Raw genomic sequence first — 14875 nt, 5'->3', positions numbered from 1 at the left:
GGCATTTGCAACGCCAGGGTTGTGGGTTCGATTCCAGTATAAAAAATAAAAATGTATGCTCTGGATAAGAGCGTCTGCTAAATGACTTAAATGTAAATAAAGGGCATAGGCTGCCATTTGGGATCCAACGTTGTTTGTAGCCTACATGGTCCAACCCATATGACGCCAACATGACTTGGTAAGATAGTTTTTATTTGAATCAAAATATGAAACATAATCATCATCACTGCCCTCAAAAAACACCATGAACAATAAGCATTAGCAACATGTTTTTTTTTTTTTTTACTGACGAGAAAAAAAGAAGAAAAAAACGTAAGTAAAGAAGCTAGAATAACCACTTGTTTCCACTCCAATCTTGTCTGTTTGGGGGGCTCCTGGTCAGTAAGGTGATACGTCTGTTTGGGGGGCTCCTGCGTCTGTTGGGAGAAACAGAGAGAGAAGTCTCCCAAGTCCAAATAAAATGTATTTGTTATTTAAAATACACAGTTTCACTGTCAGAGAATAGCAGACTTGGTGTATATTCCAAATGGCACCCTATTACCCATATCATGTACTGTATTTGATCAGGGCCCATAGGGCTATGGTCAAAAGTAGTGCTCTACTTAGGGAATAGTGTGCCATTTGGGACTCAGCCTTAGACTTGGCCTCTATCAACCAGGAAACACAACAAGGAAACAACCATGAACATGAAATAAAAACTAGGGTCAAGGGAGAAGGAGAAAAAACAGAAAAAGAGGGCTGAAAACACATTGGGAGAAAATATAAAATGCCCTCCTGACTTATAGTAGTAAAGTCTCTGGATGTCGTTGTCAAGAGGAAAAAAGGTTCCTTTGAAATGTAACACTTTTTTTTCCTTTCTTTCAGTCACTAGCTTCTAGCAATAGCTCGTTAGAACCATCCCTCACTTCCTCGTTAGAATCCGCTGCTTCTTCACTAAGAATCCTCAGAGGGCGTGGCGTCACAGCGAGAGCTTGCAGTGACACAGTTCTTTGTACATGAGTCTCCTCAGTTTGGGCATGTCCTGCTGGCCGAAGCTGAACTGCTGCCCCAGGGCCAGAGTCTTGCAGTACTGGAAGGAACACAGAGAGAGAGGTTAGAGATCAGGCTTCCCCAAACTCGGTCCCAGGCCCTTCCTGGGTGCACGTTTTGGTTTTCGCCCTAGCACTACACAGCTGATTCAAATAATCAAAGCTTGATGAGTTGGTTATTTGAGTCAGCTGTGTAGTGCTAGGGCAAAAACCAAAACGTGCACCCAGGGGGGGACCCAGGAGGGGACCCAGGACAGAGTTAGGGAACAAAGGCACCCAAAGCAGTATCCAGGCCTTCTGGCACCAAATTGTTCCACCTAGCCATCAGAGGGCAAGGTTAAGCAGTTATCATATTAAACCCTAGTGTTTTGGATCTTTTTTATTTCTATATTCTTATTTTGAAATGTAGTTCTGTCCTTAAGCTGTTCTTGTCTATTAGTGTTCTGTATTATATATATATATATATATATATATTATATATCCAAGTATGAACATCTAGGATTATCCACTGCTCAAAAAAATTAAGGGAACACTAAAATAACACATCCTAGATCTGAATGAATGAAATAATCTTATTAAATACTTTTTTCTTTACATAGTTGAATGTGCTGACAACAAAATCACACAAAAGTTATCAATGTAAATCAAATTTATCAACCCATGGAGGTCTGGATTTGGAGTCACCCTCAAAATTAAAGTGGAAAACCACACTACAGGCTGATCCAACTTTGATGTAAGGTCCTTAAAACAAGTCAAAATGAGGCTCAGTAGTGTGTGCGGCCTCCACGTGCCTGTATGACCTCCCTACAACGCCCGGGCATGCTCCTGATGAGGTGGCGGATGGTCTCCTGAGGGATCTCCTCCCAGACCTGGACTAAAGCATCCACCAACTCCTGGACAGTCTGTGGTGCAACGTGGCGTTGGTGGATGGAGCGAGACATGATGTCCCAGATGTGCTCAATTGGATTCAGGTCTGGGGAACGGGCGGGCCAGTCCATAGCATCAATGCCTTCCTCTTGCAGGAACTGCTGACACACTCCAGCCACATGAGGTCTAGCATTGTCTTGCATTAGGAGGAACCCAGGGCCAACCGCACCAGGATATGGTCTCACAAGGGTGAACCTGCTTTCATCTGTGAAGAGCACAGGGCGCCAGTGGCGAATTTGCCAATCTTGGTGTTCTCTGGCAAATGCCAAACGTCCTGCACGGTGTTGGGCTGTAAGCACAACCCCCACCTGTGGACGTCGGGCCCTCATACCACCCTCATGGAGTCTGTTTCTGACCGTTTGAGCAGACACATGCACATTTGTGGCCTGCTGGAGGTCATTTTGCAGGGCTCTGGCAGTGCTCCTCTTGCTCCTCCTTGCACAAAGGCGGAGGTAGCAGTCCTGCTGCTGGGTTGTTGTCCTCCTACAGCCTCCTCCACGTCTCCTGATGTACTGGCCTGTCTCCTGGTAGCGCCTCCATGCTCTGGACACTACGCTGACAGACACAGCAAACCTTCTTGCCACAACTCGCATTGATGTGCCATCCTGGATGAACTCCACTACCTGAGCCACTTGTGTGGGTTGTAGACTCCGTCTCATGCTACCACTAGAGTGAAAGCACCGCCAGCATTCAAAAGTGACCAAAACATCAGCCAGGAAGCATAGGAACTGAGAAGTGGTCTGTGGTCACCACCTGCAAAACCAGTCCTTTATTGGGGATGTCTTGCTAATTGCCTATAATTTCCACCTGTTGTCTATTCTATTTGCACAACAGCATGTGACATTTATTGTCAATCAGTGTTGCTTCCTAAGTGGACAGTTTGATTTCACAGAAGTGTGATTGACTTGGAGTTACATTGTGTTGTTTAAGTGTTCCCTTTATTTTTTTGAGCAGTGTAGTTAGGACCCACCTGAAGAACGAACGCTCCGCAGTCACTGTCATTGTTCTGGCGGCCAACATTCTGAAACACACACACATCGAAATGTTTTGGTAAAACACAACATATTCCCCATCACTGTCAAACAAACATCTGTTGTTCATTCCTGTCCAGCAAACTGTTGCTATGCAAATCTGAGAAATCTTGACTTACCATTTTGAAATAGCCTTTCCACCCTGTGAGGAAATCTCTCTGGTCTTTCTTGACAGCCTCCGCCTGCAGGTACTTTGCAATATGCTGAGGAGGTAGTGGACAAAGAGGAGATCATTTATAGAGACCAGTTCTTGAAGTGGGCTGATGGTGACCAGTACAGAGTACCGCAACCTCACATTTGACTGCTTTAGTACTGTCTCCTAAATATAAAAGAATACCCAATGCCCAAAATGAGTACCATCAACTATTTCAGTCCCACTTCAAACACAGATAAAGACTAAATCAATTTAGATTTTTAGGACTTGAGGCTGTAGGACTTGTTCTAAATCTGATAGCCATGATTGGCAGTCAGGAACTCACCTTTGGGCAGCGTCGGTTAAGTGTGCGTTGGGAATCGAAGTAGGTAATGGCCCTACGGGGGATATCCACACTGACCAGGGACCAGTGGACCTCCAGGTGGATGGGGATCAGGAGGAGATCCTTCTGGAATATGTCCACCTGATAGAGTAGAGGGAGATGAAAAACTACACGTAATATGTTTCATCTGAGAGGGGGAAGAGGGAGAAAGGGGTGAAGTGAAAGTGTTGTCTGTCTTGGTTTGCTCTTCGGTGGAGTTAAGGCTTGGGTTTCTGTTAAGCACTTTAACAAATACATTTGTAAAGACAACTACACACTAGTACAATCAGTGCAAATCAACGTCCGGTAGAAAACAACGCTACGGCAGATGGAAAAAGTTGAAATATTTTAACTCTGGCGCCAAGTCCCATCTACCGTGGCAGCTGACAGCATTTACCACCAACCTCAACGGCATTTACCGCCGTGCTCTCATTGAAAACAATGAAATCCGGTTTACTGTCTACCTTCTAAACGCACCATTAGGGTTAGCTAAAATGACATAAACTTCACAAAAGCTGTATTCCTTCTAGCCAATCAGGAGAAAGCGTGAACGCAGTCCGCCACTACCATAAATTATGCTGTTGAGATTTCCACATTTGGGGAATTCGCAGGGGTCAACACAAAAACTGGAGTGCAATGGCTGCGCCTGGGTAAAGCACGCTGGGTAATCCTGCCAGGTAAGTACACTGAACAAAAATATAAAACGCAACATGCAACAATTTCAAAGATTGTTACAGTTCACATAAGGAACTCAGTCAATTGTAATAAATTCATTAGGCCCTAATCTATGGATTTCACATGACTGGGAATACAGATTTGCAGCTGTTGGTCACAGATAGTTATAAAAAAAAAAAAGTAGGGGCGTGGATCAGAAAACCAGTCAGTATCTGGTGTGACCACCATTTGCCTCATGCAGAGTTGATCAGGCTGTTGATTGTAGTCTGTGGAATGTTGTCCCACTCCTCTTCAATGGCTGTGTGAAGTTGCTGGATATTATCGGGAACTGGAACACGCGGTCGTACACGTCGATCCAGGGCATCCCAAACATGCTTAATGGGTGACATGTCTGGTGAGTATGCAGGCCATGGAAGAACTGGAAGATGTTCAGCTTCCAGGAATTGTGTATAGATCCTTGTGACATGGGGCCGTGCATTATCATGCTGAAACCTGATGATAGCGGCGGATGAATGGCACAACAATGGATCTTGTCATGGTATCTCTGTGCATTCAAATTGCCTTCGATAAAAAGCAATTGTGTTCTCCATAGCTTATGCCTGCCCATACCGTAACCCCAACGTCACCATGAGGCATTCTGTTCACCACGTACGGTTGGACGTACTGCCAAATTCCCTAAAACAACGTTGGAGGCGGCTTATGGTAGAGAAATGAACATTCAATTCTCTGGCAGCAGCTCTGGTGGACATTCCTACAGTTAGCATGCCAATTGCACGCTCCCTCAAAACTTGAGACATCTGTGGCATTGTGTTGTGTTTCAAAACTGCACATTTTAGAGTGGCCTTTTATTGTCCCCAGCACAAGGTGCACCTGTGTAATGTCATGCGGTTTAATCAGCTTCTTGTTACGCCACACCTGTCAGGTGGATGGATTATCTTGGCAAAGGTGAAACTCTCACTAACAGGGATGTAAACAAATTTGTGCACAACATTTGAGAGAAGCTTTTTGTGCATATAGAACATTTCTGGGATCTTTTATTTCAGCTCATGAAACATGGGACCAACACTTTACATGCTGTGTTTATATTTTTGTTGAGCGGTGTATGATAAAATTTAATTGAAAAATGGATTGACAAAGGATCATGAAAAGCCAGTGTAGGGGAAAAGAAAACAGAACTTGTGCCATTATCACATTTATGGGATGAATATGGTTTCTTACATTCTTTGTCCATCGTTTGACTCCTTCGTAGCCTTTCGTCCTCAACTTGTCGTAGAAGAAACTGTTGAAAAAGTGAACCTGAGAGAGAGGGAGAAAGACTGATGCTACAGGTATTCTCATTCGCTGAATATAGTGCCTTCAGAAAGTATTAATACCCCTTGACTTATTCCACATGTTGTTGTGTTACAGCCTGAATTCAACATTGATTAAATGTATTTATTTTCTCACCCATCTACCACAATACTCCATAATGACAAAGTGAAACAGTGTTTTTGAAATTTTCGCAAATGTATTGAGAATGAAATACCGAAATCTAATTTACATACACTACCGTTCAAAAGTTTGGGGTCACTTAGAAATGTCCTTGTTTTCGAAAGAAAAGCAATTTTTTTGTCCATTAAAATAACATCAAATTGATCAGAAATACAGCGTAGACATTGTTAATGTTGTAAATGGCTATTGTAGCTGGAAACGGCTGATTTTTAATGGAATATCTACATAGGCGTACAGAGGCCCATTATCAGCAACCATCAGTCCTGTGTTCCAATGGCACGTTGTGTTTGCTAATCCAAGTTTATCATTTTAAAAGGCTAATTGATCATTAGAAAACCCTTTTGCAATTATGTTAGCACAGCTGAAAACTGTTGTGCTAATTAAAGAAGCAATAAAACTGGCCTTCTTGAGACTAGTTGAGTTTCTGGAGCATCATCAATTGAGGGTTCGATTACAGGCTCAAAATGGCCAGAAACAAATAACTTTCTTCTGAAACTCGTCAGTCTATTCTTGTTCTGAGAATTGAAGGCTATTCCATGTGAGAAATTGCCAAGAAACTGAAGATCTCGTACAACACTGTGTCCTACTCCCTTCACAGAACAGCGCAAACTGGGTCTAACCAGAATAGAAAGAGGAGTGGGAGGCCCCGGGTGCACAACTGAGCAAGTTGCACAGAATTTTCACAACGTTCAAGTTTGTGCTCAGCAGACCTGAAATTTGTTCAGTGCCGAAAAATAATTGAGGGAACATTGGTGGCCGCATCACGCTATGGGGATGCTTTTTAGCAGCAGGAAGACTGGTAAGGATAGAGGGAACAATGGATGGAGCTAAATACAGGCAAATCCTTGATGAGAACCTGCTTCAAAGTGCAAACGACAGACTGGGGGAAGATTTACATTCCAACAGGACATTGACTACAAGCATACAGCCAAAGCAATGCTGGAATGGCTTCAGAACAAGAATGTGAAAGTCCTTGAATGGCTCAGCCAAAGCCCAGACTTGAATCCCATTGAAAATCTGTGGAAAGACTTGAAGATTGCTGTTCACCTCCGCTCCCCATCTAACTTAACAAAGCTTAACAAAAGTGTGCAGAAAATCTGCAAGGAAAAATGTGAGAAAATCCCCAAATCCAGATGTGCAAGCTGATAGACGACTCAAAGCTGTAAACGCCGCCAAAGGTGCTTCTACAAAGTATTGACTCAGGGGTTTAAATACGTATGTAAATGAAATAATTTATTGAAAATTAAATACAGAACTATCAAAATGTCAAAAAACATGTTTTCAATGTCATTATGGGGTATTGTGTGTAGATGGGTGAAAACATATATTTAATCCATGTTGAATTCAGGCTGTAACAACAAAATGTCAGGGGGTATGAATACTTTCTGAAGGCACTGTATATGGTTTTCTATGAGGGAAAAAAAACATTATGGACTGAAAGTAGTATATCGTGGAAGTATGTTGTACATTTTTTCCTACCTTCTCGGGCACCGAGTCCATCACAAGGTCACCATACATGTTCATGACCTGAAAAGAGATTTTATCACAACAATGTACAATGCCTTGCTTTTCAACAGTTTAAAGGCCCAGTGCTGTCAAACATGATGTTCCTGTGTTCTATCTATCTATACACATTTCCAGGTTAGAATAATACTGTAAAATTGTGAAAATGTTAATACCCTTTTAGTGTAAGAGTGGTTTGGGAAAGAAAAACGCATGAAATGTCAGCCTGTTGTGGTGGGATGGAGTTTTGGCCTGCCTAGTGATGTGTAAATTCATTAATAGATCAATAAGAAATAGTTCCAAACCTCTCTGCCAATCACAGCTAGTTTTCTGTTTTCCCCTCCCCACTCAGACCACTCCCAGACAGTCCTAGCAGAATTCTTACTTGAGAAATTGCTCTTTGCTAAGAAGCTATTTGTTTCTTTTTGACAATTTTAATTGAAACACAATCACAGTAACCATGTTTCCATCCACAGATTTTATGCAAGTAAAGTTATACCGTATTTTAAAAAAGAACGACAGCTGTGATGGAAACAGGAACTTTCGGTACAATTTTATAAATGCAGACATAATTTGTTCGTTCGACATGGTGGGATATTTTTGTGACGTAAAATTAATTATGCGAGAAATGGCGGTGGAAACGCCTTTATGGGCAAATATTGATTATAATAACCATCATATCGAGGCACGCGATGATATGGTGTGTGTGGTCCTCCCACTGTCCATGCTATCCGGGATCCTTGGGACGTCCCTACCCCATTAAAGATGAAATTTAAAATGGTTAAAGGGATACTTCTGGATTTGGCTAATGAGGCCCTTTATCTACTTCCCCAAAGTCAGATGAACTCTTGGATACAATTTTGTATGTCTGCGTCCAGTATGAAGGAAGTGAGAGGTAGTTTCACGAGCCAATGATAACTAGCGTTAGCGCAATGACTGGTAGTCTATGGTATCTGCTAGCACGCATTGCCAAAATCCTGAAGTATCCCTTTAAGGTAAGGGTTAAGGTTAGGATGGAGGTAAAGGTTAGGGTTTAGAGTAGGGACGTCCCAGGGATCCCGGATAGCACTGACCGTCCTCCCACTACGATTAGAGAAACCATGCATTTTATTAAGATACAGATTAAATAAGTTATGAACTTCGCAGGGTGATGAAAGCTTGATGCTCTTTTAAAAAATATATTCTCCCTCTTATCTATCATAATCTCATCATGTAGACCAGGATTTTCCCAAACTCGGTCCTGGGTCCCCCCCTGGGTGCACGTTTTGGTTTTTACCCTAGCACTACACAGCTGACTCAAATAATCAAAGCTTGACGATGAGTTGGTTATTTTAAAATCAGCTGTGTTGTGCTGGGGCAAAAACTAAAACGTGCACCCAGGGGAGGGCCCCGGGGCAGAGTTTGGGAAACCCTTATGAAGACTAGTCTACCCGCACAGCATCTGCGAGCTGTTAGCTATGTTAGCATGTGCCATGACCAAAGTAGGCACATTTGCTATTTAACACAATGGTAGAGTTGAAAATGCAATGGAAACACATCGAACTTTAGATTCTTATTTTGGTACAATAATTTTTAGGCGAAAAAGTACATTTTGTGTGCACTAGTACGTCATCACGCACTGATTTTTACTCGCAGCAAGTCAGTTTGGTGGAAACCCACCAGAGGTGGGAAAATTTTCATATTTTCTTAATGCGAATATTCTAAAATCTACATAAAATCTGACGCCAATTGGATGGAATCCTAACCAGTAAGGTACTTAATTGTTACCAAGAAATGATTTGATATTGAGATAAAAATGGCTGTTTTGGACCTTTAAAAAGTAACAGCTCTTTGTATATAGGGCCCAATCCTAACTTGACATACACACAAATACAATTTTGCATAAGTCATGCAATGATGCATCAAATGTATGCAAGAATTCAGGTGCATATTCAGGTGCAGATAAGTTAGAATCCGGTCTGTTGTATTTAGTCGGGGGTCCCACCTTAGGGCATACAGTTGTGTTATTACTTGTTATAAGCATGCAACAGGCCTTATAATGCTTTATAGTGTTTAGTGCAGGGTCCCACCCACCTGGTCATTGAGCCAGTTCTGTCCGTACAGCGTGCTGAGATCATCCATGGTGAGGACATGACGCTTGTAGTTGACGCGGAACCCTCGCACCATGGCCGTGCCGGACGACCTCTGGTAGGACTGGATTAGGTGTTGCACCACCGCTTTCCTGTTGGATATGGAAACATCAGACGGAACATAAAACTTTCACAAAATCCTTTCTGCATTATACTAGCTGCCTTTTTGGGGAAATATGACATGGAACTGTATCAGTGAAGGATAATTTGAACTATAAAAAAAAGATATATCTTGTTAAAAGTTTACACTGGGTAGGTAACAGCTGGGTCGCATTCATTAGCGCACACTGTAGCAAAACGTTTTGCAACGGAAAACAAGTGTTTTTTATTGGTCCAACTATTCCCTCCCAGTTTCATTCCGTTTTCTTCTGTTTGGTGCCTAAACCCTGGTGATGATGAACGGACAGAACTGGCTCAATGACCAAGTGGGGGGACCCTGTACTAAACACTCGACAAAGCATTATAAGGCCTGTTGCATTACAAATGGTTTAAGTCACCATCTTCAGTTTGTAACATTTGTGCCTTGTCATAACAAAAATACTATTTTTGCATCAACATACTCAGAACTTAGGTGATGTTAGTAACATGTTGGTGTTTTCCTTTCCCTTTGGCTCAAATCGCTTAACAGATAAGAGTTAAAAATACTTTATTTGGAAGTCTGACATCATAGAATTAGAATCAATTAAGAGTGCTGCGTAGAAGGAATGCGTGACTACACTCCTTAAGGACAGATTTATTTACATTCCACCTGGCCTCGGCCAACAGCACCAGGCTTTTTAAGGCCAACATTTAAAAGGCTCCTTACGCCAAGCAGACATCAGTTTGTATAAATATTAGGCTACATTGTGTTTCTTTTTTGGGTTGGTGTCGCTCTCTGCGTATGTGTCCCTGCACAGTACAGGACATTATGTTTCATTGGGGTTTGTACGTGTGTGAACGTGCCCCTGCGCATGTATTGCTTTGCATGTCTGTGTGTGTTTGCATGTCTCCCTGTGTTTGTGTGTGGGTCAGACGGACCTGTGAGGCTGTGAGAAGTTGTCGTTGAAGATGTCCTGTAGTTTCTCCACCACGTCGTCAGCGTGGATGGGGATCAGACTGCCATACTTCTGGAGAGACTCGTCCAGGATCCCTGAGAGACAATGGGAAAACAGAATGTTGGGAGAGTAATAGGGAATCACACAGACCGTAGAGGATTCTACTACGGAATCACACAGACAGTAGAGGATTCTACTACGGAATCACACAGACCGTAGAGGATTCTACTACGGAATCACACAGACGGTAGAGGATTCTACTACGGAATCACACAGACGGTAGAGGATTCTACTACGGAATCACACAGACGGTAGAGGATTCTACTACGGAATCACACAGACGGTAGAGGATTCTACTACGGAATCACACAGACGGTAGAGGATTCTACTACATAATCACACAGACGGTAGAGGATTCTACTACAGAATCACACAGACCGTAGAGGATTCTACTCCGGAATCACACAGACGGTAGAGGATTCTACTCCGGAATCACACAGACGGTAGAGGATTCTACTACAGAATCACACAGACGGTAGAGGATTCTACTACGGAATCACACAGACGGTAGAGGATTCTACTACGGAATCACACAGACGGTAGAGGATTCTACTACGGAATCACACAGACCGTAGAGGATTCTACTACGGAATCACACAGACGGTAGAGGATTCTACTACGGAATCACACAGACGGTAGAGGATTCTACTACGGAATCACAGACCGTAGAGGATTCTACTACAGAATCACACAGACCGTAGAGGATTCTACTACAGAATCACACAGACGGTAGAGGATTATACTACGGAATCACACAGACGGTAGAGGATTCTACTCCGGAATCACAGACCGTAGAGGATTCTACTACAGAATCACACAGACCGTAGAGGATTCTACTACAGAATCACACAGACCGTAGAGGATTCTACTACAGAATCACACAAGACGGTAGAGGATTCTACTACAGAATCACACAGACCGTAGAGGATTCTGCTACGGAATCACACAGACGGTAGAGGATTCTACTCCAGAATCACACAGACCGTAGAGGATTCTACTACAGAATCACACAAGACGGTAGAGGATTCTACTACAGAATCACACAAGACGGTAGAGGATTCTACTACGGAATCACACAGACCGTAGAGGATTCTGCTACGGAATCACACAGACCGTAGAGGATTCTGCTAAGGAATCACACAGACCGTAGAGGATTCTACGTGACCTTGAGCAGCCAAGCTCAGTCCTATAATCATATCATGTTGGTAGTAGGTGTGCAAAAAAATAAATATATATATATATATATATATATATATCAATAGGAAAGAAGAACCTTAATGTATCTTCCTTGAACTGAGCATGAATTGACAACTGATGTAGATTTCACCGGAGTTGATGCAACACTTCCTTGAAGTGAAGTTGAACTGGACTGACCACCTGCACTGATGATCAGCACCTTAGCACACTTGCCCCCCAATACCCCCCCTTCCCCAAAGCACGTGTAAATATTGGACTATAAATTGAGCCTTCCTGTATTATACTTATGCTAAAATATTTATTATAGTCTACTGAGCCATTTACTTTATTTTCATATTCTTATATTTTATTATTTCTTAATGTTGTTGCATTGTGGAGAAGGAACCGTTGGATGTTGTATACTGTACATAATAAAACTTGTACTTCCCTTTACATTTTCATCATAGGTTGAATATGTAAAACCATGTCATCCAACAAGCTTCATTTCTCCAACTAACAGAATGTCACATCAATTCATGTCATACTTATACTGTATTTGCCTGAAATGTCTGCATAACATGTTTGTTAGTGTTTTAGTTACTTCATAACCATTTTAACTAGAAATTGTCATTTTCGAGAAGAACAATGATATGTTTTAGTTTACCATGTATGCAGCTCATGTGTTCTTCAGTGAGGGCGACCTCCACAGGTTTTTCTCTGACGATAGAGTAGAAAGCCTCTGGTTCCTTCCTCCCTCTCTCCCCCAGAACTCCCATCTGGCTGGACTTGTAGTCTCCTGAGTAACCATTCAACCGGTTGTCTGCAGGGATGACAACTTTAGTAAATTCAAATTGTATTCATCACATGCTTCGTAAACAACAGGTGTAGATTAACAGTGAAATGCTTAGTTACGGGCCCTTCCCAACAATGCAGAGAGAATCGTTAACATTATGATGATTATCGTGGTGACTGAGCGCCTTGATTCTTACACATCTTAAACGGTGCATTGTCAGACGCTTTAAGCAATACTCTTGTTTTTCTCTGCTAAGTTAATGGTACCTGTTAATGTATATAACAGAGATAGATGGAGCAATACATTTACATTAAAAGTGTGTTGTTTAAAAAAGTGCTTTTTGTTTAACACTTTTTTTGGTTACTACATGATTCCATATGTGTTATTTCATAGTTTTGAAGTCTTCACTATTATTCTACAATGTAGAAAATAGAAGAAAAAAAAAGAAAAACCCTTGAATGAGTAGGTGTGTCCAAACTTTTGACTGGTACTGTACATTCCAAGTGTGTTGTTTATCGAAGCAACTGTCGACCCTTCAGTTTCTCAAAAACCTCTTTCCCCATCTAGGGATCTCACCTCGTTCAGACCCACTGAGCCTCTCATCGTCTGACAGCGGGCTGAGGCCCGGGTCCACTCCTCTCCTGTGCCGGTTGGCGTACAGACTGTACTTGGGCCACTTCCTCGCCCTCCTGTGCCCCAGGGTGCCGACCCACAGGGCCCGCTGACGCCAGGTCTTCCAATGCTGAGTAAGGCGAGACCGAAGGCCGGAATGGGAGCGGAGCTTCCGCCAGCGCCTTAGCCTGCGCTGCCGGAGCACATTGAGCCTGGACTGGACAGGGTTGCTGGGAAAGTCCCTGGCTTTATTTTTGGCCAGGTTGTTGTCATTGTCGTCGTCGTCATCATCCTCCTCCAGTGGTGCTTGCAGCTGGTGATGATGATTCTGCTCTTGTAGGGATGTGGTGGGAACCATGTGTGGGACCTCCCATTCAACCTCAGCCTCCTCTTCATCTTCCTCCTCTTGTTCCTGCTCCTCCTCATCCCAGCCTTCACCTTCTTCAAAATCCACTTCTTCCTCATCTTCTTCCTCATCCCCATCTTCCTCCATCTCCTCCCGCTCCAACTCCTCCATGTACTCAGCATCCCAGGCCTCCCTTTCTTTCTGGTCCAGTTTCAGGTGCATGGGGCTGGACATCTGGTGGGTGGAGGTGGGGTCCATCCCCAGGTGACCCCCAGAGATCCCTACACCACCACCACCACCACTGTCTTGCTGGCCCACAGCTAGGCCCAGCTCTCCCTGCCAGCGGTTCTGTGCTAGGCTGCTACCACTGTCCCTCATGGTCCACGGGCAACCCACAACCTGCGCCAGCTCGTCGCCTGGGGAACAAGTGAGGGGAGGATAGACGGAAGAATGGCACGACTGGTTAGTGTTTTTTTTGCAGTAGGTAAAGTTATTCTGGTACTAATAAGCAAATCTATATAAAATGAAGCGTGCAAGTTTAATCTGCAATTCTTTGGCCAAATTAGTATGTTAGCTAGATAAGTTGTACATGTCACATATGTAGTTGTCAACAGCGCAATATATGTTCCAACAATTTGCATTGACTAATTTACATCCTTGGCCGTGCAAAAGCCATACATGCAGTTAGGTAACGTTACTGTAACTAGTAATTATTGCTGTGAAATGGAAACAAAATGTGCAATTATTGCGCTAGCTAGCCAGTGGCGGTTTACACTCCTCTTGAAGACGCAAAAAAATACATATTTTAAAAATTTACATTACAGGACTGCTCATTAGGTAGTAAAACAACAGCTGGCAAGGTGACTACATCTGGCGTGTGGAGCTAGTCTGTTAGCCATTAGCTGCTACGCTACCTAGCTAACGTTAGCTAGCTAATGAGATGGAAAACATGTTTAGGTTGTTTCGACATGACCTACTTAAGCTTGACCTACATCTCTAGATTTTACACCTTAGTGTTGCATACACAATGTAGAAACAACTGCATTCGTGATATATCTAGTTAGCTACATAATACATTAGGTGTAAAACGGTGCTAGCTAGCTACGTCGCTGGCTAACGCGAGCTAACTAGCCAACATAAAAATAATTTAAAAAAATACAGCCGGTCGGCCTATCGTATGTGTCAATGATAATGCAAACCCGTACTCACCGTTAAACTGCAGTTTTGTTCAATGTGTAACTTATATACAGTTAAGCGTTTGCGCAGTGTTTTAAATTATATTTGGGATCAAAACAGACACAAATGTTCTAGTAAACCTCATTCAATGAAGCAGACAGGTGTAGTTGAAGCAATCGTCAGTCACCCACAGCTACTTTGATCCCTTTCCGGACTTCCGGTTTCAAGAAAATAACATCGCTTTTAGTACAGAGGATTTGCTGTTATACGACACTATGCATAATAAGGGACATAACTTTAATTACATCTTGGACGATTTAAAAGGGGTTAAAAAGCAGTAGCACTTTAGCAACACGATTTTATAATTGCAACCCTGTCG

General features: G+C 42.7%; 1 protein-coding gene and 1 pseudogene across 1 annotated transcript; both read right to left on the bottom strand.

Moving 5' to 3' along the window:
• Positions 1-171: 171 nt before the first annotated feature.
• senp3b (SUMO specific peptidase 3b) lies at positions 172-14861 on the bottom strand. Its single transcript, XM_041868417.2, has 11 exons — positions 14530-14861; positions 12939-13736; positions 12234-12389; positions 10317-10428; positions 9244-9391; positions 7147-7194; positions 5395-5472; positions 3466-3603; positions 3106-3189; positions 2926-2976; positions 172-1069 (listed from the first exon to the last, which is right to left on the bottom strand). Exons 2-11 carry the CDS (start codon positions 13696-13698, stop codon positions 959-961), a joined length of 1686 nt encoding a protein of 561 aa, XP_041724351.1. The 5' UTR covers positions 13699-13736; positions 14530-14861; the 3' UTR covers positions 172-958.
• On the bottom strand, positions 4037-4186 carry LOC121554769 (annotated as a pseudogene).
• Positions 14862-14875: the final 14 nt, after the last annotated feature.

Source organism: Coregonus clupeaformis, chromosome 39 (genome assembly GCF_020615455.1).
Source record: "Coregonus clupeaformis isolate EN_2021a chromosome 39, ASM2061545v1, whole genome shotgun sequence".
Taxonomy (NCBI): Eukaryota; Metazoa; Chordata; class Actinopteri; order Salmoniformes; family Salmonidae; genus Coregonus; species Coregonus clupeaformis.
Note: the sequence above shows the minus strand (reverse complement) of the source record. Positions and strands in the feature narration are given on the sequence as shown.

Coding starts and splice junctions, on each gene's coding strand:
- senp3b (XM_041868417.2), bottom strand. CDS start 13,698: ATGAGGGACAGTGGTAGCAGCCTAGCACAGAACCGCTGGCAGGGAGAG. Junction 9,392..10,316: donor AACTTCTCACAGCCTCACAG/GTCCGTCTGACC, acceptor CATATCCAACAG/GAAAGCGGTGGTGCAACACC. Junction 3,604..5,394: donor TCAAACGATGGACAAAGAAT/GTAAGAAACCAT, acceptor CTACTCTATCAG/GTGGACATATTCCAGAAGGA.